Source organism: Gracilinanus agilis, chromosome 4 (assembly GCF_016433145.1).
Source record: "Gracilinanus agilis isolate LMUSP501 chromosome 4, AgileGrace, whole genome shotgun sequence".
Lineage (NCBI taxonomy): Eukaryota > Metazoa > Chordata > Mammalia > Didelphimorphia > Didelphidae > Gracilinanus > Gracilinanus agilis.
This window is the reverse complement of record NC_058133.1, coordinates 131,567,373-131,592,453: the sequence shown is the minus strand read 5'-3', so window position 1 is coordinate 131,592,453 and position 25,081 is coordinate 131,567,373. Positions and strand designations below refer to the sequence as shown.

Here is a 25,081-nt window from a genome sequence, read left to right as displayed (position 1 = left end):
CGGACTCTGTTCTGGGCAGCTTCCCCCAGCAGGGCCCATGTCATTCCGACGGTCTTTGTTTCATTTTCGGCAGATCTTCGCCAGGTCTGTTTTGGCCTTCCGACTTTCCTCCTCCCTGGAGGGTTCCAGCTCAATGCTTGTCTGGCTACGTTGTCTTCCGGTTTTCGTAGCGTTATGTCCTATCCATCTCCACTTACGTTTCTTTTTAATCATCTTTAAATTCCAATGGTTTTAGGATCTCAACAGTATGGATATTCTCTCCAGTGATGCAAACAGCAACTCATCCATGGCTTCCTATCCTGTGACTCTCATTGATTGCTTTCTCTGTGGTTGCCATAGAAGAAGGGGAGAATATACCCAACATGATAGGAGGCCCCTTTAACATTACAAAGATGCTGATAGAACACACAATCCAATCCAGTTTCTTTTTCAGTAACGCATTCCTTTGATGACAACATTTACATGGATTCTCAAGAGTAATCCCTGGTTTGTAATGAGTTGCAGGATATTCATGCCCACTTTGTTCTTTTTTTAAACCTTTACCTTCTGTCTTAGAACCAATACTATGTATTGGTTCTAAGGCAGAAGAGTGGTAAGGGCTAGGCAATGGGGGTTAAGTGACTTGCCCAGGGTCACACAGCTAGAAATGTCTGAGGCCAGATTTGAACCCAGAACCTCCCATCTCTAGGCCTGGCTCTCAATCCACTGAACCACCCAGCTGCCCTCTAAACTGTATAGATTGTCTACTTTGTTCTTCTTCAATATCCTTTGGGAAATCTTTATTTATTTATTTTTTAACCCTTACACCTTCCGTCTTGGAATCAATACTGTGTATTGGCTCCAAGGAAGAAGAGTGGTAAGGGTAAGCAATGGGGGTCAAGTGACTTGCCCAGGGTCACACAGCTGGGAAGTATCTGAGGCCAGATTTGAACCTAGGACCTCCCGTCTCTAGGCCTGGCTCTCAATCCACTGAGCTACCCAGCTGCCCCCCTTTGGGAGATGTTTAAACAAAGAGGTGGGCAAAATCCTGGCTACTGCCATTATCCTAAAAAAGGCAACCAAGACAACATCAATAATAACCAACCCTACTTTCCTATTTATAGAAAATCTTAAAGTAAATAATCTACACACAAGAAAAGACATCCTTGATAATGGTATTTATAAGGGGAAAGGCAGCCTTTCTCAATAAACTTTAAAAAAAAAACATTACCTTCTGTTTTAGAATCAATACTAAGTATGGGTTCCAAGGCAGAAGAGCAGGAAGAAGGTATAGCCAGTAGGGATTAAGTGTTTGCCCAGTCACATAGTTAGGAAGTACATAAGAATAGATTTTGAAGCCAAGGCCTCTTATTTCCAGGCCTGGCTCTCTACCCACTGAGCCACCTAGTTGCTCTTCTCAAGAGATTTCCTACAAGAAGAACATTCTCTAAAAAACCCTCATCATATGACATTGAAAGATGCACAAAATACAAGATCCAACCATATTTATTCATATATTGACAATAAAAAAAGGATTTTTATTTGGTAGAGTGAAATATTATATCCCAAACAAAGTGTCTCCCATATGTGTCAATATTACATGTGTCATAAAGGTAATATACCTTCTCTGTCTTAATGAACTATGAGATTAAGAGAAGATAAATTAACATGAGGCTGTTTAGGAAATGAATAAAGCATAAAGGTAAAAAACGCACCACAAACCATTAGTCTTGGAATGTTTATTAGCAGACTTTTATTACACAAGCTATACTTTTTAGCATTATCCATTTCCTCTCTATTCCTCTTCTTTCTTTCGTTCTACCTCTCTGCTTCTCTAGACTCAGCTCTTTGTTTCATGCTCACATTATTATTAAACTTTAAAAAGAAAGTGAGGAGCACTTTGTGATCCATGTGGAATTATAACTACAGTTGCTGTCCCTGTGGAAACTGTCTACAAACTAAATAGCATCAAAAAGGACTCAGGGCTCAGTACATATCCAGCAGACTACTCTGATGTCTCTCTACTTCACATTTTTTTAAATAACCTATGCTTGATATAATGCTATGCATAAAACAAGGAGTGTTATTATAACCTAAGGAGACATCAAGCAATTGCTTTATCATCTGTTCCTGTACCCAAAACAAAGAAGGTATTGTCCATGTCTTAAGGAATTTCTCAGGAAATAAAAGGAATATAGATTCTTTCTTGTGTTAGTACTACAGTAAACTGGGAAAGTATGTTTGTATGCCAGAGGTAATAAGACCAGATTGGGACTTCTATTTCAAAATACTCTGAATATTATACTCCACTTGGGAAAAAACAAAATAAAAACCATATAAATCTTTTCCAAAGGTAAAACTCTTGTTTATTTCAGAAGCTGGTATTATTTCTAGAAAAACTGAAATTCATTTTCTTGGCATTAATGGAACATATTTACTTGAATAATCTCCTGCTCTTTCCTTTTTTTAACCACAAAAGAGGGTGAGAAGTAGAAATTGACTTATTCAAATTGCTTCAAGGAGAGGATAATTTACCTCAGCAGGCTTCACCACTATCAGCATTTAGAGTCCCTTAGCTAATAAGGATTTCAAAAGCCACTTATAGCTGGGTAAATATAATAGCTTTATAACCAAACTTGCTCAGGATGGGAGTGTTCTGGCTGGTTTAAACTTAGATTAGAAATTTCAAGGTCTTATTTTCTTTTGGTTTGATGCCCAAGAAAAAGAGAAAATCCAGTTTGGTGTAATAGAAAGGGGAATGAATTTGAAGTCAGAGGGACATGAATTTTAATCATGGGTTGGCTACTTTTTACCAGTGTGACTGTAGCCAAGTGTCTTCAACTCTGTAGGCATTAGTTTTCCCATATGTAAAATGCAGAGTTTGAACTAGATGACCTCTAATCTCCTTTCCAGATCTCTTATGACCACTGGCCAAAAGCTGCTCTATGAAGATCTTTCAAGAGAGCAACCAGCATACAAAGGAATAGGGCTTTGCCCAAAATAGGGACAAAAATGTTTGTTGAATAGGATTCTCTCAGTTTGGTCTCAAAATATTCAAGACAAGTACAGAGAAAACACCATTTAAATGAATCATGCCATAAATTTGACCAAGGACCAGAAAAACTTTCAGAATCATATTCCTCTAGGTACAATTACAAGCAGAAACCTAATTTATTACAAATAAGATTAGAAACTAAGGCAATTAGATAGTACAATGGATAGAGTGGAATCAGCATGGATTTGGAATCAGGAAGACTGGGGTTCACTTATTAGCTGTGTGACTCCTGGGCAAGTCACTTAAGCTCTATTTACCTCAATTTCCTCATCTATAAAATGAAGATAACAATAGCAATTGCCTCATAGGGATTATGAGGATAAGATGAGATAAAGTATGTTAAACCTTTGGAACCTTAGCATGCTATATAAGTGCTAGTTATTAAGATGATTATAGCTAAGGCAAATGGCTAATTTTGCCAGAATATAAAAGATCATTCCTTCAGAGATTCAGAACTATTGCTGTAGCCCTAGGAGCAAAGTCATTGGAAAAAAAATCATCTTTTGGGGTAAAAAAGGTACTTTTTTTTTTTTTTTTTTTTTTTTACCTTTTTGGTAACTTGAGAGGTCTGGATGGTCTGAAAAAGAAAAAAAAAGTCACATTAATTGTAAACCAAGTACTATTATCTTACAAGTTATACAAAACTACAAATGTACATAGAAAGACAGTACCTTGGGTCAGTGGGTCACTCAGTCAGAAAGACTTAAATTCAAGTCCTGTCTCTGACATAGTACTTGGGCATGAACAAGTTGCTTCATTTCTCCATGTCCTCAACTCTTTAAAACTCTTAGTTAGAGAAGAACTGCACAAGTGGAAGGACCAAGAAGTGTTGCAACACACACACAAAGACACACACTCGTGTGTATTTAAGTCCCTCATTATAATGTGGAAGTGAACCTCTGCCCTTGGAGGCTTGTAAACAGAGTAGCAAGTTCTGAAGGGTTTTGCTGAGCCTAGGTAGTTAGTTCCCTTCCACTTTGTTAGTGACAATGGTACACAGGAATAAATATAGACTCATTCTTAGTGGAATGTTAGCTCCTTGAAAACAGGAAGAACTTTGTTTCTTTCTATCCCCAGCATCTTAGACCTGAAGGATCCTGCCTGGGCAACTGTTATAAGGGAGAAGGGTCATCTTATTCTCTCTGTACATCAAATTACAACCTCAAACATATCAAGAGACTCATAATTATTATAATACTCCTAAGTCAGAATATGGCTTAAAGGTTCTCCTTGGAGAGGCAAGTAAAGGAATAGGCAGAATTGGTTTTTACCATGAGTTTAAAGACCATTTCATGGAAGACTAGTCATCTCTTATGGCAGTACTCATGGTAAAACAAGACCATCATGAAAATAATTGTAATTTACATAGTGTTTCAGAGGATTAAGAGGCCAAGAAAAAGTGAAGGGGACTCAATAAAATTCTCCACAACAAATAAATTTTATTAATATCTTTTGTTTCTACATTATCTATATTTGCTAGTGAATTCTTATCTTTCTCCACACAGAAAACCAACTCTTCTAACAAAGATTTTTAAAAAGGAGGGGGTCAACAAAATTAATCAACATTATTAAAAACATTCTATGTGGTGTTCTACAGAGTGTTTCCCTCTTCTACAAAAATTCAGAAGATGTTTCTTCATATCTCTTCTTCTATATTAAATTAGTGTCTTTTCTGAAACTTGGTGATTTCAATACAAATGTATAATATAAGTTCTTTTTGAGAGGGAATAGTTTCATTTTTTATCCTTGTATTCCCAAGGTCTAGCAGAGTGTCTGATACACTACAGGTATTAAAAAAATAATTCTTATTGATTGATGGAAAGGTATTTTATGTGTAAGGATAGAAAAAGAAGTTGGAAAATATGTGAGAAATCAGAGGCCAATGACTTACAAATTACACAGAAGCTTAATGCCTAAATATTATAAATTCTTTTATTAATAAAAGAATCATAAGGTACTAAACAGGATGAGAGCATATTAAACACAGAAGCTTAATGCCTAAATATTATAAATTCTTTTATTAATAAAAGAATCATAAGGTACTAAACAGGATGAGAGCATATTAAACATCTTTTTAATAAAACTGAAAATATTAGGAAATAATGTCCCTTTCCAGACTTTTCCCTTTAGGAAAATGGGTAGAACAAAAATTAAGGCCTTTCTTAGGAAAATGAATTTAGGGCAACATTCAAGTTTAACTATTATCTAGATAATTTTATTGTCTTCCTCACTCTTGAAGTAGGTGCTAGAACTTGCCCAATACCTTCTATTCCATTGAAAGGAAACTTCTGATTTAGACAGATTCTCTAGATCTCAGGGAGGAGCCTTCTCAGTCCCAGAGAAAAGTGGACTAGGAGGAAGTGGGATGGTGACTTGGTTACTCGACAAATTGGCATGTTAACCCAAACTGTATTTCTCCATGTTCAAGATTCCTATAAAGGTTATTTAAAATTTTATTGGGGCACAGAGTCATGCTGGAGGGCACCAGAAGCTTGTATATAGAATAATATTAAATTAATCAAAATTGTCTCTGACTAAATACAATGCACAGTATTATTATTTTTTCACAATGATGAAATAACAAATACTGTCATAAAACTGAACCTGATTACCTTATAACAGCTAGGAAACAAGTCTTAACATTAATAATAATAATAGCTAACATTTGTCTAGCATTTACTATGTGCCAGGTATTGTGCTAATTGCTTTACTATTATTATCTCGCTTGATCCTTGTAACAGTACTGATGTGGGAGTCACTCCTAAATCAGCTGTCTCTGTCTAGTCAGAATGCTGATTTCTTAGAGCAAAGAACAAAATTTTTATTTTTTTTTTCTGGCTTTGCATTAATTTTGTTCTTTGCTCTAAGAAATCAGCATTCTGACTGGACAGAGACAGCTGATTTAGGCCGAATTTGGACAACGAATATTCCTGATTCCAAGCCTGGCACGCTATGCAATGCACCACCTGCCTGCCCCCCCAAAAAAGATATTGTATACCATTTTTTAAAAACTTCCATAAAACTTTAATAAAAAATGTGATTGATGGTTCTTGTTTTCATATCATAATCATTTTCTCAGTAAGCCCTTCCTTGTAACACAGAGAAATAGCTAAACAAAACCAATTGACTAAAATATTGCCCTTCATTCCATTAAAAGGAAACTTCTGATTCAGAAAAGATTCTCTAGATCTCAGGATCCAAGATGAGAGGGCATCTCTGACTGTGTACCACACTGAATCTATAGTCTCCTACCTCACTACAAAGAGAACAGTTCATTTCCTAATCTCTTCTCTGAGACCAAGACTAGGCATTACAATTACTTAGCAATTTGCTTCATTTTAGAGTTTTTATTTTCACCATTGCAGTAATTTTCTAATAGGTTTTCTACTATCTGGCCCATTTAAACAAGTTACTGAAGCATAAAAGATGGGAATTGGATGAAAGGATGGGTAATGTATTTCATAATTCATTTGACTGATATAAATCACTTGCCATAATGAGGAAAGCAAAAAAATCTAAGAACTGCCACCCTGAGAGAATACGTATCCATTTGTCAGAAAGAGAAACCAGCAACATCAGTTTGGAATATAAAATTATCTTATGAAGAAATAAGGAAAAAGAGTATAGTAGTATCAATTCAAAAACAGTACGACCAGAAGAGGAAAAGACATTTAGTTAGAAAACTTGGCAAGAAATCCAACTAAGTCATCCTGAAGACATTTAGTGATGAATATATAAGGACAATAAATAGACAAAAAATGAAAGAGTGCTAAATTATTTTTTAATAACAAATTCCTTTTACTAGTAAGGATAGTGAAAGATACCTTATTTGGTCTTTAATATCATACTACACAAAGTACTTAATGAGGAAGAAGAAATTGCACTTGGGAAAATAAAGATATTGAAAATAAAATAAAAGATAGTAAGCAAACCAAGTCTACAAAGAGGAGGTCCACACTGAACCTGGACAAGCCACTTTAGTCTTCTTATCTACAGAATGAGGATACTACTACTCTAGCACTGCCAGCTTTATAAGATTATTAGGGGGGAAAATGTGTCATGAACCTTAAAGTCTCTTTAAATGTAGTCCATATTTGTTATTTTAAAAGGACAATAATACGTATTATAAATGCTATGTAAATATGAGTTTTTATTGTCATTGTCTACATATTGAGGGGGTTGGACAAAATAATCTCTAGGGTTCTTCCGAATTCTCTCTAACATTTTAGGATCACCACTATTTCATATCCATTTTTTGCCTAACCTGGAATCTTCATCCAGGTTATCCTATTCTCTCTTTAAAAATATTAGCATCCTCCATCACCTCCATTTCAAAGTACCATAATTTCCTTCTAATATCCCTATTTAAGTTCCACCTTTTGTCAAGAGAGTTTTAAACCTTCATCTTCAATCATTCATATCCTTTAAGAGCAAGGAGGATACTGGTAGGTATACATTTTTCCCTAAAACTTATTTGTGATGTAATATGTATAGGTATGTTTTAAATCTTAAATTTTAACTATATTTATTAATGGACTTTTACAACATCAAAAGATCATTCAAAGACCCATAATATTTAGCTTCTAATGCAAGGATGTCAAATGGACCCGTAGGGTGAGATTCTGGGCTGAGTATCAATGTAACTCTGGATCAGTTACTGATTTCTTTGGGTCTCAGCTTCCTCATCTATAAAATAAGGGGGAATAAAAGTCCCATATATATCAAAATTTTCACAACAGGAAAATTCAATATTTTAATGATAGCAATGATGGATGTTCACTGATTTGGGGAATAGCTGGACAAACTGTGGCACACAAATATAATGAATCGTTGTACCATACAAAATGACAAATGTGACAATTCAGAGAAATATGAGAAAGATTTATGTGAAATAGGCAGAGTAAAGTAAATAGAACCAAGAAATATGCACAATAATCATAATATTTTAAGTGGAAAGAAAAATCTAACACACTGGAAAGTTCTATAATTATAATGACCAAGCTCAGCCCTGATAACAGATGTAGAAATGAATTTTCTAGGAGATGATGGGTATGGGCTGTCACATGTTTATTTTGTTTTTCCAAAATTAAATTTTAATTCCTAAAAGGATTAATTTTTCAAAAGTACCATATCTGGCTAGAAATACCATTCAAATTAACAGTCTCTACTTTAACAAGGTAGGAAAACAAGAAGATAAATGTTATAAAGAATCAATATTCAGTTTGTTCAATTACAATAAAATATCCCTTGGAAAAAAACCTTTATTTTTGATATTAAAAGTCAATCCAGTATATGTCAGAAATTATATTAATGGTAGAGTTGTGTGTCTCTTTTGACTGTTAAGAAGGAATTCTGACATCACCTTTCTCACAGAAAGCTAACTGTCTGTTCTTTAAGGTTTCTACTAACCATTCCATTACCTCACCAAGGCCTGTGCCTTCAGTTGCTGATGTTTGAAATTTTGACATTTTTGATCCTTCAAGGCAGGGAGTCCAAATGGATTGGCCATCTCTGTGGGAGTCATGGCTTGTTCCATATCCTGTTTATTTGCAAATACCACAAAAATTGCTTTCCTTAGTTCTTCTTCCAACATGGCGACTAACTCTGGCTTGGAAACTCTGTTGTGGACTCTATCACAGCTGCCAATCACATAAATGACTGTACTGTATAGGTTAATTTTGTGGTACTTAACAGTCTTTGTTAAAAGAGAAGGCTGGTAGAGGAGAGGACATGCATATTTGGAAATGAATATGATGTGAAACTAAAAGCCCAAATAAAACTTTTTTTTTTAAATGAGGGAACTGGGTTAAATGATTTCAAAGATCTCTTTTAGCTCTAACAGACTTTGATGCTCTGAAGACAATATGAATTTTGTCAACTTGCCAAGCTCTACAAAAGCCCTTTTGATTTTATTAATAGCCACCAGACAAAAGCCATCAGCCAAATACACCAATTGAGCACAGAAGTATCAACAGAGGTACAATAGAGTATACTAATTTAGTAATTGTTGATGTAATGAGAACATTTACATTTAACTACAGAAATGATCTATATAGAATCTTAAATCTGTATACTCTATCTTTAAGTTAATTTCCTGGAAAGTACTTCCTATTTTTCCACAAAAACTAGAAAATTACTTAATCTGGTGTTTAACAAATCCAAAGACTCCAGCTATTGGAGTAAGAACTTAATATGTGAGTTCTTATATAAGAAAATATAAAAACTGTTAGGAAAATTGGAAAGGAGTTTTGCAAAAACTAGGTAAATACCAAGATCTCAGACTATATTACTGAAGGGTTCCAAATGGAATCATGACTTAGTCATAAAGGGTGATATCATAAATAAATTAAAGGAGCAAGAAACAAATTAACTCAGAGTTAATTTTTTATTTGTAGAGGAAGAATTAATACACAAAAGATAGAGGAGCATAGGAGACAAAATGACAATTTTGATTACATAAAATTATAAAACTTTTGTATAAACAAAACCAATGCTGCTAAAACCAAAAGCAGATAAACATGGAAATTCATGCAGCAAGTTTTTCTAACAACTGTCTCATTTCAAATACATATATGTGTGTGTGTATATATATATATATATGCTTATATATATAACTAATTCAAATTTATAAGAATAAGAGCCTTTTCCCAGTTGCCAAATGGTTGAAGGATAAGAACAGGCACTTTACAGAGGAAGACATATGAATAGACATATTCAATAGATATATGAAAAAATATTCTAAATCACTAAAAATTAGAAATATAAATTCTAAAAAAATCTAATATTCTACCTCATACTCATCAGATTAGCAAAAGCTGATCAAAAAAAGGGCAATGACAAAGGGATTGAGAGGTTGGGGGAAATCAGTTTTGCACTACTGGTGGGGCTATAAATTCAGCCTGTCCTTTTGAAAATCAATTGGAATTATGCCCCCACATTTATTAACCTAGAAAAATTTATTAAACTTCAACCTAGCAATACTAATTTTAAATCTATACCCCAAAGAGATCAAAGAAAGAGTAAAAAGAACCATATGTACAATACTATTATAACAATTTTTTGTGATGAAAAAAAATTGAACCTAAAAGAATGTCTATTAATTTAGGAATGGCTGAATAAGTTATGATATATGATATGTATATATGATATATACAGTATGTGATGAAATGCCATTGTTCTATAAGAAAGAATGAAGGGGACAGTTTCAAGAGAAACCTGGAAAGATTTATATGAACTGATGCAGAGTAAATTGAACAGAACTAGGAGAATAATTTATATAATATTACCATCACTGTAATGAAGAACAACTTTGAAAGACTTTAGACCTCTGTTCAAGGCAATGATCAATTACAATTTCAGAAGATTCATAATAAAGTATCAGGAGAACATTACACACAGTAACAAACATTGTTGGAAGAATGACTTGCGTATAATCCACCTCCAGAGAAAGAACTGAGTAAGACACACACTTTCTCTCTTGCATACATACATACACATACACTTTTATCTTTTGTGTTATATGATGCCTTCTTTAGTCTGAAGAGGGGAAGGAAGGTGGGAGATACCTGGGAATTGTAAAGTAACAAAAAACACATTTTAAAAATAATAAAATACTCTAGTCATCTGAGAGAGAGGTGATAAAACTCAGAATGTAGACTGAGAAGTATATATATATATATATATTCATATATATATATTTACATATATATATATATGAAATGAATATGGGGGAGTTTATTTTGTTTGACTAACCACATTCGTTAGAGGGGGCTTATTTTTCTTTCTCAATGGAAAGGGTGAGAAAGGAAAAAAGGGAGAAAGACAAAATTTTTGTTGATTGAAAAAAGATAAAAATTTAATTAAGAAAAAGAGAAAACCCATAAAAGCTAGCTATAGGCCTTTTCATGGTGCCAAGTTTCTGGCAAAAGAAGCAATTCTAAAGAAATAAAATTCTACTATGTATAATTTGGGTTAGAAGAAGATATAAATGCTCTTTATTTCCCTCCCCTTCTCATCCCCCAAGCCTACCCCTCAGAGAATGCTACAACCATAAATGTAATGAAAGTCACTGCATTCTTTCTGCCTTTAGTAACAAGTTCATTTTATGTTAATCAAGGCAATGAGCAGAAGTCTATTCTGAAAAATAGATAATTGGGGTAACCACAGAGATGCCTTCTGGGAAAACATAATAGCCCTCTGAAGTTGCTATCCAAACAGATGTTCTGAAAAACCTACAGCATAACTAGAGGTAAAACATGATCGCTAAGGTATATAAGGGTTTTTTGTCTTTCATCCTACTTCTGCTGCTTTTTGTAGCCAGAAAATACCAGAGGAGGTGAATGAAGAACAAGCTGCTAAGGAAGTACATAGAGTACATAAGTACATCCTTTGTATAGGATTCTATCTAATTCTTTTTTTTTTCCCCCTGAGGCTTCCTAGATTCCTTTTTTTTTTTTAAACCTCATGATGATAAAATCTTCAGCATGACTTTTCAAAACAATATCAGATTTTGCAAGCTGAGGAAGAGATTGGGAGAAAAGGCTAGACTATACTGAACAGAAGTAAAATCATGTGGCTAAACATGGAAAAATATTGTCAATATTTGCAAGTCCCTGTGATTTTCTGCCAACTACTCTAACTATTTAGCTGTTCTCCAATGGAACACATAAATGAGACTATGATGAGGATGACAAGGGGAAGAACCAAATGGCCTAGTAAAATGAAGGTAGAGTTACATGGTTGCAAAACTAGGGGAAAGTAGAGAGAGATTGCAAAGAAAAGAGAAAGAATTAGAGAAATCAGTACCAAGAAAATTAGAACTTACAGAGAAGATGTATCAAAAGGAGGAAGCAATAAGAAGAAATATTAAATTATGGAATTTAATAGCTTAAGAGGGACCTTTTAGGTCACCTCGCTCGATTGTTACCTAAGAATTCCCTTGACAGCTTCCCTTCAAAGTGGTTATCCAGCATCTACTTGAGGACTTCCACTAAAGGGAATTCAGAGGCAGCCCATTCCATCTTTTGAACAAATCTGATTGATTGGAAGTTTTTTTTTTCATATTAATCTTAATCTGGCTTCCCTATCACTTCTAAGCTTTGTTCCTACCTCTGTCCTCTGAGGCAAATCTGAACAAGTCTAATCCAAAACAGCTCTTCAGCTATTTGAAGGCATCTGCTGTGTCCTTTTATCTTCTTTTAGTTAAACATACCCAATTCCTTCACAGAAGCATCTTAAGGTATTGTCTCTGGCCCTATTAACTATCCTGTTTCCCCTTTTCTATTGCTACTTTTATCCAGCTTGTCAATGTCAGGAAAAACCTGGCATGAACAGATGCCATCAAAATGATGATGTTTTTATGATGGAGTAGGAAGAGGGCTCAAGGACACTGTAGAGGTAGGAGACAGAGTTGCTAACATGGCCACAAAACTTCATTATCACGTTTGTCCCAATTCTGCTCTGAAAAGACTTTTTAAGTACCCGGAGCATCAATATTATCTCAATCAATCAGCATTTATTAAATGTCTGCTATGTGCCAGGCACTGTGCTTCATTCCAAGTTCAAAATTCAATGATACTAGCTGTGTCATCCTGGGCAAGCCACTTAACCCTGTTTACATCAGTTTTCTCATTTGTAAAATGAGCTGGGGAAGGAAATGGCAAACCACCCCAATATCTTTGCCAAGAAAACCCTACGTCGGGCTACAAAGAGTTGGACATGACTAAAAATGAGAGAAAATCACTCCTATAATCTTTTATGGGCAGGTAGGTGGTACAGTAGATAAAGCACCAGGCCTGAAATAAGAAGGACCTGGCTTCAAATCTGGTCTCAGATACCTCTTAGCTGTATGATGTTAGACAAGTCACTTAACCCCATTTGCCTAGCCCTTACTGCTCTTCTGTCTTAGAAATGGTACTAAGACAGAAGGAAAGGGTTTAAAAAAATTTTTTATGACATTGTGACAGTTTACATGAATTTCATTGTGTTCAAATAGGGCACAGGTGCCAAAAATGGTATGCAGAACCCTCTCTTGAGGGCACTCGGCCACCCTCCCTCCTTACTCCCAGAGTTCACTACTAGAAGGGCAGAGGGACTCGGAGCTGCTCCTCCCTCCCTCTCCACCTCACCTAATGACATTTTCTCCCAGCTGCTCTGCCCAGCAGCCCAATGGGAACACTTTCTCCCCGGATGAGGTGGGGGAGAGGGGCACGGCACCCAGCCTGGGGGCTGGGGTTGGGGCAGGGCCCAGCACTCTATCTCTAAAAGGTTCACCATCACTTGTTTAGACAATGTTTTTTCTAGTAATAAGCAAAAAGCAATGAGGAAACTAAAATTCACAATTCAAAGGTTTTTAAGATACCACAAATGATTGGCCATTTATATTTCTGAACCTCTGAAATGCCTGTATGGAAATTTGACTTTTAACTTTTCTGTCCCTAAACAAAAAGAAGCACCCAAAAAATCTGTAGAAATTATTGTGGAGGCCACTTTTAGACTCATTAGAAATCTAATTAGCTGCAATATGATGAAATTAGATTGTTCAGTACTACTTAAAAACAAAAAGACTTAAAAGTTAATTTATACGTATTAAATATAGGTTGATCTACTGATTTAGAAAAGAGTGAACTCAAAAGTAAGTGATCACACATTTGCTGTGAATTCTTATAATGATTTCCAACAAAAACAAGGCCATTCTTCATCATTAACTATTACCATGAATCATCACTGGCACACTTGGATTCAGCTGTGAAGATGAAACAGATAAAGTGCAGACAAGCTAAGCCAAGCTTCTAATCCATCTTTCATGCATCAGGACTAAATGTTTATGATCTGTGTCAAGTGACTTGAAGGATAACAATAACCACAACCACTTGTGCAGGGTATTTCCTGTATGTGTAAAAGATAAGCACTCAGGAGTAGTGGGTTGTTTTGATGATCTGGCACTAACTGTAAAAATGGAAAAGAGTCATAGTCACCCCTTTAAAAGGGGAAAATTTGTAATATGTTTGAAAAATTAATTCTACGAGCCAAGATATCTATCTGGCCTTTCCACTAAAGCCTCCAAAATCCAGCATTTATGCATTTGCTATAGTTGAGTAAGACAGAAGGCTGGTGATAAGCACTGAGTGCAGCATTTGCTGACAATAGGTTTCCTAAAAGATTTACAACTACTTTTGGCATTGGTGAAATAGGTGCTTTAGCATTACTAACACTTAAAAAGAAAAATAAAGTGGTCATACTGTTAGGTGTGAATAAGAAATTACAAGCATGTTTTTACCTAACCTATAAAGTCTATTCTGCCTCATGTCAATTATTTTCTCTTCCTAGATTAGAAGTTCTTTGATGGAAATCATGTGTCCTCCATCTTTGTAATCACTTGCCTCCAGCTTATGTATACAACATCTTGCACATAGCAGGTTCTCAATACATGTTGATTTACTGAAACACTCAGCAACATTATCTATTAAAAAGATAAATTGTGTATAGATAGAGATATTTTATGTGCATTGTAAATTTCCATTTATACAGAATAGTTGGAGAAAAGGGGAATCAAATATTTGGATCAAATAAGAGTCAATATAAGTCACAAATGGACCACTAATTTTGAAGAACTAAAATCAAATCAAATATATATATTACTAAAACTACCCATGTCAAATTTCATATTAATTCAACTCAAATACTGACTGTGGTATATCTAATACCATGATAGGCACTTTGAAATTTAGGTAGGGAAACAAGACCTCCATACATGAAAAATAAGAAAAAAATACAGGAAATTAAATGATTAGTGTCCAAATGTATACAAAAGGTATTTAGGGGAATGGAGAAACTTCTGTAGAAAGTGGTAGTCTTGGAAAGATTTATGTATTAATTAAAATTTGTTCTCAGGTTTTAAGGATATAATAGATGGTATTAAAGAAAAGTTCCAGAGTCAGAAATGAAGTTGGTATATTTGGAGACAGTGAAAGAAACCAGCTTAAGTAGAAAGTGGAAAAGAAAGTTATATAGATAATAACAGTTAATACTTGTTTAGTGCTTTAGGATTTGTAGGACCTTTTACCACTATTATTTGATTTAGTCTTCATAACAACCCTGGCAGATAGGTGCTTATTTTTATCTTCCCCTTTTTTCAGGTGAAGAAACTGAGGTGGCCAGAGGTTAAATGACTTGTGCAGAGTCATATAGCTATTTAGTATCTGGGATTCAAATCTTTCTTTAAGTCACTAGTTATATGATGGTGGGCAAGTCTCTTAAAACCTCTCTTTGGTTTTCTCATATCATATGAAATCATAAATTGGATTAGAAAACCTCTCGAATTTCTTCCAGCTCTAAATCTATGGTCTTATAAATTCTTAATCCTAAAATTTCTGTATAATTCCAAAAATTAAAGAATTAGGGTTTGAATTAGAAGGAACCTGAGAGTCCAACACCCATATTTTACAGATGAGGGAATTGAGGCTTTGAAAAGCCTGAGAACTTGAAGGTATTGAAGCCCTAGGTCTTCTGATCCCATGATTAAGGTGCTTTTATAATTCTGTCATGGTGCCTCTACACGCTTCAGTTTCTTCTTTGCACCCATAGTAACTAATGAAATATGACTGAATGAAATGTAATCTGAGTAGCACAGGGAATATTCACTCTCTTTTGAGACAGTGCTTTGGGGATCTTTATAATACAGTACATGTAATGGCTCAGGGGCCTAAGTGATGCAGTGCTTTGGTCATTTAAAATTCCAAAAGGCATTAGAAAAACACCTTGAAACTTTTCCCTATGGCTTGTAAAGGGGAAAAAGGGGTTTTTTGGGATATTAATATTTAAAGGGGTGGTCGCCACAGAATTGAATAAAGATCAATTCTAAAATGGATTTTAGTAATTTATTATATCTAATTGCTTTCTGAAAGGTAACCAAAGTAGAAGCAGCATTCAGTGGGAAGAATACTGAATTTGAAGTCAGAGGATCTGGGTTCAAATTCCTGCTCTCTGGCTTAATGACTATTGATTTGGTCTTCATAATCCTGACAGTTAGGTGCTAATATCTATCTCCCTTTTAAAACTGAGGCAGTCATTTAACGGCTTTGGCCCTTAGTTTCCTTATAAAATGGGGATGATATATCTTGCATTATCTACTTTATAGGGTCGTTGTATAGAAACAGGTAAGAAAAAAAAGTAAATAGGAGTTATCAATTCTAACCTTCAAAATTACATCAAAAAATGCCACCAAGTGGCTGAAATTGAGGGATATTTTACATTTCTGTAAGATACAGAAAAATGTTTATATAATTATCTATATATTAGGATATCAAAAATATATTAGAAAATTGTGCAGATCCACATATATGCCATAAAACTATTTTTAAAAGAGGATCTGCTTTGATTCTAGCCACTAGTAAGGTAAAGTACATTCATTTCTACAAGTATATTTTAAATCAATAAAATTTACATATCACACCAGGGATACAGGGTTATCATAACTTTTACCTTTTAACAGCTCTAAGTAAGGTAAGAACCTAGAAATGATTAATCTTAAGAATTTATAAATACATGAAATCAAAATTCATTAATGCGGGTCTTTTTCCTTTCCTCTCTATATTAGCTGGTATTGACTTATTAGTTGTAACATATGTATATTTAACCACATTCTGCTTTTTTATCATAAAAGTTCATTTTTATTAAAACCCTTTATTTTTATTAAAACCATTTCTAAAAATGGTTTCCAAATCTTTGTAAAACAAACAAGTCTTTCACACATTTTGTCCCTCTCTCCCTGCAAAATAGATTTAATACTGTATTAGAGATGCTGATGATTAAGTTTTCTGCTTTGGAAGGTTAAAAGTCACACCTGCTATCACATTTTGAAGGGCTGGGAAAAATGCATTAAAAAAAAAATCCATGTGTATCAAAATGAATTCCAGCAGTGTAACCAATACCTTGCAGCTGTTCTGATGTCTTTATTATACTAGTCAGTAAGAAAAGCTATTCCTATGAAAAATTCTTTAGTTATGCTCTTAACAACAGAAATACATAATGGAATTGACTTTGCTTAATGTTCATTTCCATGTTCAGGCTATTCAGAACTTAAAAGAATAAGTAAATATAAACTGACTTTTTCTGAAAGTTCTAATGAAAAATAAAGGAAAATCTCGGCCCAGTTAGGTTTTTCAGAAACAATAGTGGTTTTTTAAAAGGTGTCCATAAAACTGAGTGTAAAAAAGGTTATGTTAAAATATTTAAGCATATGATTGGAGCCAAAAGAAATCGGTTTAGCTTAAAAATTAAGCAAGTTAACAGAAAATAACAAAAATGAACAGCCTATTCTTAGAGATTATACGATTTGGGCTACTAGTCCTCAACATGTAACAGAAATAAGGTATGTATACTAGGTACATATTCTACATACACTCTGCTAGGTAAATTCTTCATACTCTTAATGCATAATTCAAAGTATCTTTAAGAGACCAATAGATACATTAATGCCTAATTACCACATGAAAGTTTTTAAGTCTCATTCTCATAATGAAGAACTCTACTAGGAGTTAACACTAAGGCTCTGCCATTAACTTTGTGACTTTTGGTAACTCATCTAATCACTTAAACAACCTATAAAATGAGAAGGTTGAAGTAGATTATCTAATTTATATTTCAGTTTTGAAACTACCGTAGTCAAGGGCAGCTAGGTAGCTCACTGTATAGAGAGCCAGCCTAGAGACAGGAGGCCCTAGATTCAAATTTGACCTCAGATACTTCCTAGCTGTGTGACCCTGGGTGAGTCACTTGTCCTCCATTGCTCAGCCCTTACCACTCTTCTGCCTTAGAACCAGTACATAGTATTGATTCTAAAATGGAAGGTAAGGGTTTAAAAAAATAAACAAACAATTGTAGTTTATTTCTTTCATCTGTAGAATTTGAAATCATCAAATCTCTACACAGAAAATGAGAGACTCACAGAATTTGGCACTGGAAAGTATGTCAGTGCTATGTAGTCCAATAAATTCACAAAAGGAATTCTCAGTAGAAAGTCCTCAACAAATATGATCACCCTGCCTTTGCCTAGAGATCTCTAAAGAGAAGGAACCCACCACCAGCCCTATTTCATAGGATAACTCTTTTGTAAGTCTAGCAACATGGGAAAATCAAATGATATATGATGAAAAAGTGTTTAAAATCATTAATAACAAAAGAAATATAAACAAAAACAACTCAAGTAGCATTTTACTCCCCATCAAATGGCAAATATGGTAAAAGATGAAAAAATTAAGCATTGAAGGAGTTTGGGGGGGAAACAGTGATAGCTGACTCAGTACAGGTACAGGTATGAAGAGGTTTCAGTGTTTTAGAAATTAAATAAGAAAGCTACAAAATTATTTATAATCTATGGCCCAGTGTTTCCACTACTTGGTTTTCAAGGAGGCTAATGGAAACAAAACCCATTTGTATAAAGATATTCACAGCAGTATTACTTGAAACAGTATGAGCTATAACTGCAGAATGATTGAACAAATTCTAGTATGTTTATATAATGGAATATAATATTGTAAGGAAATACATACATGAAGAATTCAAAGAAATATGGGAAGAGTTCTGTGAGGATATATGAAGGAACCTTCAAGGTTCCTCACAGAACAAGTTCTATTTCTTTGTATTCCTCATACATGTATTATCTTCCTGGCTGTTTTTCCTCAATGAATCTAATTTGTCTTTAAGTTCCTTCATATATCCTCACAGAGTTCTGCAGAGAAACAGAAGCAGAGCCTAAAGAATGATAGAGACCATGGTAGGTTCTGACGAGTTGCCCAGAGGTTGGCAGGGGTTTTTTTTCTCAAGAAATGACAACTCCACAGCTCCCATCAGAAGCTCAAATGGTACCAGAATATAGGAAGAAGGGCCACAGACACCATCCCTTGCTTCTCCTAACCCCCCCTCTAAAGACTTAAACCAAGACCACATACCAAACTGACCAACCACAGTCTCTCTCTTGTGCTGTGATTCAGATATGGCCTAGAGAGTGTGTGTCTTCTTCTATATGACACCTGAAATTCAGGTATAAATAAAAATCCTAAAGGAATCAGAGCTCTCATATTGAGACCTCCCCAGTGATCTGTGAGTATTTTTTTTAGTTTTTAATTTTAATTTTTGAAAATTGAAATGTTATGTATATAAATTATCAATTACACATAATAACAAATTTGTACATAAGTTTTCTGAAGTTATATGATCTAAATTGTCTACCTTCTTCTCCCTCCCCATCCCAGAGCAGGCAAAAAATTTGATCAGGGTTATACGTATATTATCATGCAAAACATATTTCCATATTGTTCATTTTTGTAAATAAATAATCTTATAAAACCAAAATCTCAAAATATAAACCCAAATAAACAATAGAAAAATATATTTTCATTTGCATTCTTAATCCAACATTTCTTTAGAGGTGGGCAGCATTTTTTGTCATACATCCCTCAGAATTGTCCTGGATCATTGTATTGCTGAGAGTAGCTAAGTCTCTCACATTTTGATTTGTGAGTATTCTACTCCTTTAGGTTTCCCTTCCTGCCCTCTTCTTTTCCTGCTCTTCTCCCTGATTCTGCTGTCCAATGCTTCCCTTGCTCCCTAGACTACATTTTGCGCCCAATCTCCTCCTTGGCTGTCCACTAAATAAAGCATCTCATTTCCTGCTTCTTACTGACATCCTTGGCCACACAGGCCACCTTTATTCTACCTATAAACTAGACATCCAAGCTCTTCGGATTTAGCTGACTAGCAGCTGGCGAGCACACTGTTGCACGCTGGTGCTAGAAAGCAAGGGCTGGCCAGAGAACCCCGGGCTCTTTTGGAAGATTTCTTAGCATTAGTATATTAAAGTGAGGACCAGAGCTGTGACTAGAGGCACAAATGGCTGTCCCACCTACTGGGAAATTGTTTCCCACCTGGTAGAAAGCAAAGGTTGGTGTTTGAAACATGTGCCCCACTAGAAATGGATTTCCATAGGGTGACCCAGGGTCCTAGAACATACATGAAAACTTCCACTTACCACTATGCAACTGAAGAAATAACAAAAAAACAAAAACCCTCAGCTCAAATACACTCGACAAGGGGATTACTCACTTGTTATAGCTAACGAATAAGTCCTTTTTTTTTTTTTTTTTGTAACGAATGATAGACTATAAAACTTTAAGGTGACCTGCATTATTGGTTGCAATCAGTCTCTTGTGTTGCTCTGTATAATAATCTTTAGGCCTTTGGATTTTGTGGATAATTTTCTTCAAGTTTGTATTTGTCTACATGTCAAAATAGAATTTGTCAATACAAAAAAAATTCAAATTTTGTCATGAAATAGTCTTTCTTACCTTTCTATCAATACCAAATAAAAAGTGATGCATTTTCTGTATCTGAAAAGTTTAGTCCTTTATGTGAATATCTAGATTGACTGATTTTTTTTTTTAATGGCTCCCTCCCTAACTGGTTTGGGAGTATCAGTAAGTATCTTGGGGTAAGTTTTCAAAGAAGGCCTCTACCTGGGGAAGAGTTAGCATATATGTATACCTCATTCTTCCCTGATCTTCTAGCATTGTACATAGGGAATAACCTTCATGATGATGTGGTGCCAGAAACATGCCTGTGCAAAGGTGAATTAGTGCTGCCACAATACAATGCCTAGTAATCAAGGTCATGCATGGTTTGAAAGGAGCCATCAGAAATCATTTTGGTTCACTGACTTAATGGGCCTTTTTAGCAGGAAAACAAACACACAAGAGTTCTCAAGTTAAAAGAGGTTTAAAAAAGTTCTAAAATCCTTTTCCCTAGGTCCTCAAACCACTTGTCTAGTCATAAGAAAAAGTCAGTAGAAAAGTAGTTGTTTTTTGTCTTTTTTTTTAAAACATCACAGATGAAGCTCCCAAACCTTAAGCAGTTTTATCCCACCTAAATAGCAAAGACTGTATTACTGGCTTCTGATGACCTGTCAGGATTTTTAGCCTGTGGATCAGACATGCCTATGTAATTTGGGGCAGCTTTTTCAAAATGTCTACTTCTTAATATTAGCTAATACTTGGAGATGTTTGGAAAATGTTAACTTGCCTATCTTCGCAGAAGGAAAAGTGAAGAAAAATAGGGGGGAAAAGCTGATATTATTTAACACTTTGCATACATTATCTAAGTATGGCTTCTAAAGCAAATCTTAATCATCACCTAGAAAAGTCTCAGATGATATTCACATTTTTCATCCCCAGTGCTTACTTAGCACAAAGCCTGGCTTTGTAGGTGCTTAATAAATGTTCACTGATTGATTGCTAGTAAAAAAAGGCAAAAAATTAGAAAGCTGGAAGGAACCATCAGAATTTATTTAACTTACACCAAAGTACCTTGTTCTAAAGCCATAGGGTACATTTCGATCTAAGCCAGGCCTCCAGAATAATTTATATACCTACAGCATCTGCAAAGCTCTCACTTTAAACCAAGAAACTTGCTTCAGGATAGCTAGTTTTCCTTAGACTCTCAGAGTGTCACAGTATGAAAGGGTATCAACCAGAATGGAGAGTCACATTTTTGGGCAATAATTCCCCAAATACAAGAGCCTTCCCTAGATTCTCATTTCACCTTTTTTCTCTGTTCTGACTTTCTTTTTTCTTTTTTCAAAAAAAAGATATATTTGTTTTCACATCACCACTTTCATTTGAAATATATCCCTCCTCAACCTCCTACTTAGAAAGTCATCTCTTATAATGAAGAATTTAAAAAAAAGGAAGAAAAAAAACCCATTCATCAAAATTAACCAGTAATCAACTGAGTCTGACAGTATTTGCAATGCCCCATGCTGACAAGTCCCTGCCGTCTTCAAAGGAAGGGAGATATATTTTCTAATCTCTTCTTTGGAGTCTTCTGAGATGTTTTTTCATAAATTCAGCCTAAATCTCAATCTCAATCTCTCTCTCTCTCTCCCTCCTCTCCCCCCCGCCTAATCTCAACCAGTTCTTTTCTATTTGTTCTAACTATGGCAGAGATGGAAAACATCAGCTAACGCTCTACCTTCAGAAAACCCTTTATATACTTTTAGGATGTTAGTATACCATCCTTTCTTCTATCTCTCCTCCACATTCCAGCATTTATTAAGCACCTACTGTGTACTCAACATTGTAATAATAATGCTGCTGCAGATATATTTATATATCACTTTAAGGTTGAAGGAAGGAATTTGCAGAAACATGCAAACAAGGTGATAACACAGAAAAGCAAAGGAGAGGAGCTTTGGAATGTCCGTGAGAGATAATTCTGAAAGGCAATGGAATCTGAGGGTGACCATTGGAAACCTCAAGGACTTTGGAGTTTGAACTCTTGGAGGGAGACAGCTTTGGACCAATTCTCCTGATCTAGTCAGCATTTCCTATCTCAAAGTGATTCCTGTCAAGAGACTTGTTGCTTTCCTGTTCCTGTTCCAGAATACCTGGAAATCTCTACCTGTGTGAACTCTATCAAGAAGCAGTTTACCTGAAGGGCTTGCCCAGAGGGGAGACTGAACAGAGCCAGCAGGAGTTCCCACAACCTGATCTGTTAACTGCCTAAAGACTATTAATCCATTGATTTAGCCTAGGATTAGATCAGATAGGATTTTCCAAGGTTGCCTCAGCTGAGGCAGAGGACTGAACTTTGTTACCCATTTTGGGGTATTAAATGCCAGGGCTCTTACATCCTCTTTCCTGACTTGCCCTTACTACCCTTTTTATATAAATCTTCAAACTTATAAGAAGCCGTCAGATCAAACTATTAGGGACATAAGGAGATACGGGTTTGAGGGGGTCCTTGGGATGAGAGGGTCTACATTTGATTGAGCTAAGCCAAGTCTTAATCATTCACCCTTCCCTCTCTCCTAGCAATTCTGTGACAGGAGAAATCACCTCAGGAAGCTAGGTAAAGCCAAGAACCTAGCAAAACGTCATTCTTCTTTCCTTGAGGTATTTGTTCCTTTCTGACCCAGTTGCTGTATTATTTCCCCCTGAATTACTGGCCTATAACAGAGAAGCAACCATCTTTTAATCTCTGTCCCTGAGCAGGATATGCTGTAAGCCTGGTTAAGTTAAACCCATTCTATCTCTCATCCAGGCCATCTCTCCTTTACTTTTTTACAAGGTATATGAAGTGTTTTTCATATATTACTGCATTTGATTCTCACAATAACCCTGTCAAGTCAGTCTGTTATCATTCCCATTTTGCAGATGGGGAAAAAGAGAGGGAGGCTTTAAAGTTAAGAGACTAGGCACTTTGGGGGATACAAAAATAGTAGAAGACAACAGACTTTGCCCTTGAGGATCTAAAAGGGGTTAAAAAACAAAACAAAAAGTCCCAACAACATACAGACTACATGAATAGAAAAAAAATGCAAGGCAACATACAAGGAGTTTTAAATAAACTATGTAAGTCTTTGAATATGGAACACAGTAACCCCTGGAGTAGGTTTAGCCAAGGATAGCTTCTTGGAAGAGAGCTAGGGATGGGGGCCAGGCTCTGGATTTGACAGGTTTGTATTGGCCAAGAGTACTGACAGGGGATTTATAGGTCCAAAGACCTATATGTGTCAGGTTTTTTCTCCAAGGACTCTTAAGTACTTAAAGGGTCGTTCTTCTTTCCATTTCAACTCATCTTGAAATATGGAGCTTATAAATGGAAATATCATCTTGGTGCTAAGAATGTGATAAGTGCTCAATAATTCCTTTGAGATCATTTAATCTTCTAAGAAGGCCAAAGAAAAATTGTATAGCGCTCATGCAAACCAGGCATTTTCAGGTTCAAAGTAACTAAAAAAAAAATGGGTTCACTGTAAACAAATGCTAGTCAGCTGTCAGAAGAACCACTTATATGCTGAAAACTAGAAATCAAATTGGTCTTGCTCTTCTTAAAGTTTTAAAACAACTTGTACACAAATTCTATACAGTGAATATTTACAATTACAATTACAAATATTTACAAAACTGTTAAAAATTGAGATTTGACATTCTACAAAACTTAAAACTACTAAATGGTATTGAAAATTAAGTTGCTATCAGCCAGATTTTTTAAAAAATCCAGTCTTACTTCATCTTTTCTTTTAGTCTAGAGTTCAGAATTTCTCTTTTATATTACAAAGAGTAGCTGGGGAAGCTAAATGGCTCAGTAGATAAGAGAGCCAGACCCAGAAACAGGAAGTACTGAGTTCAAATCTGATCTCAGACACTTCCTAGCTCTTAGCCCCATCTGCATAAAAATAGAGGACAGCTGGGTAGCTCACTGAATTGAGGGTCAGGTCTAGAGACTAGAGGTCTTAGGTTTAAATCTGGCCTCAGACACTTCCTAGCTGTGTAACCTTGTGTGTGCAAGCCACTTAACCCCCCTTGCCTAGTCCTAACTGCTCCTCTGTTTTGGAACTAATACACAGTATTGATTCTAAGACAGGAGGTAAAAGTTGTTTAAAAAAAAAACAAACAACAAAGAGTAAATATATTTAGCTAAAGCTAAATGTAAAAACTGTCTTCAGTTTAGAGATTAAATTCTGATATTGTATTGTTCCCATGAAAATCTTACTTTATTTGAAGAAATGGTTGTAAATTACAATAAAAAAACTGGGGGGGGGCATTCTTAATATTTGTCAATAGGTGAAATTCTAAGATGGAACTGGATACATATCATACCTAGATTCCAAGGCATACCAGATGCCAAGATTCTGACAATAAAGCGTAAGTAAATACTTATATTATTATACTTATATATTATATATATTTACTTATACATATTATATATAATACTTATATATATTACAGCCCTTTAGTATTGGGCTCCCCAATTAGCTTATCTCACTCTCAACTAGGAACAAATCCTCCTAAAGGTGATACCTGATAATGATTAAGGAGTTATTAGTCCCTAGTAAATTAGACCATCTTAAAAGAACTGGAGTTAAGTCCAGGCAAGTGAGATCTAAGCCCAGGAAAAGACTGTCTGAGAAGCAGAAGGGTTAAGAATTTTCTGCTTGAACCCAAAAGACAAGACAAGGAGTCAGTAAGGAGGCCAACTCCAGCCCAGTAG

The 25,081-nt window shown here is 35.2% G+C and overlaps 1 protein-coding gene across 1 annotated transcript in view; it reads right to left on the bottom strand.

The window, feature by feature from the left end:
* The window catches only part of DISP1 (dispatched RND transporter family member 1), a 96,530-nt gene that overhangs the window by 34,998 nt on the left and 36,451 nt on the right, over window positions 1-25,081 (bottom strand). The window contains exon 3 of the mRNA XM_044674966.1: window positions 3,582-3,611. Coding sequence (XP_044530901.1) covers window positions 3,582-3,611 — 30 coding nt within the window. The remainder of the gene's footprint in view (window positions 1-3,581; window positions 3,612-25,081) is intronic.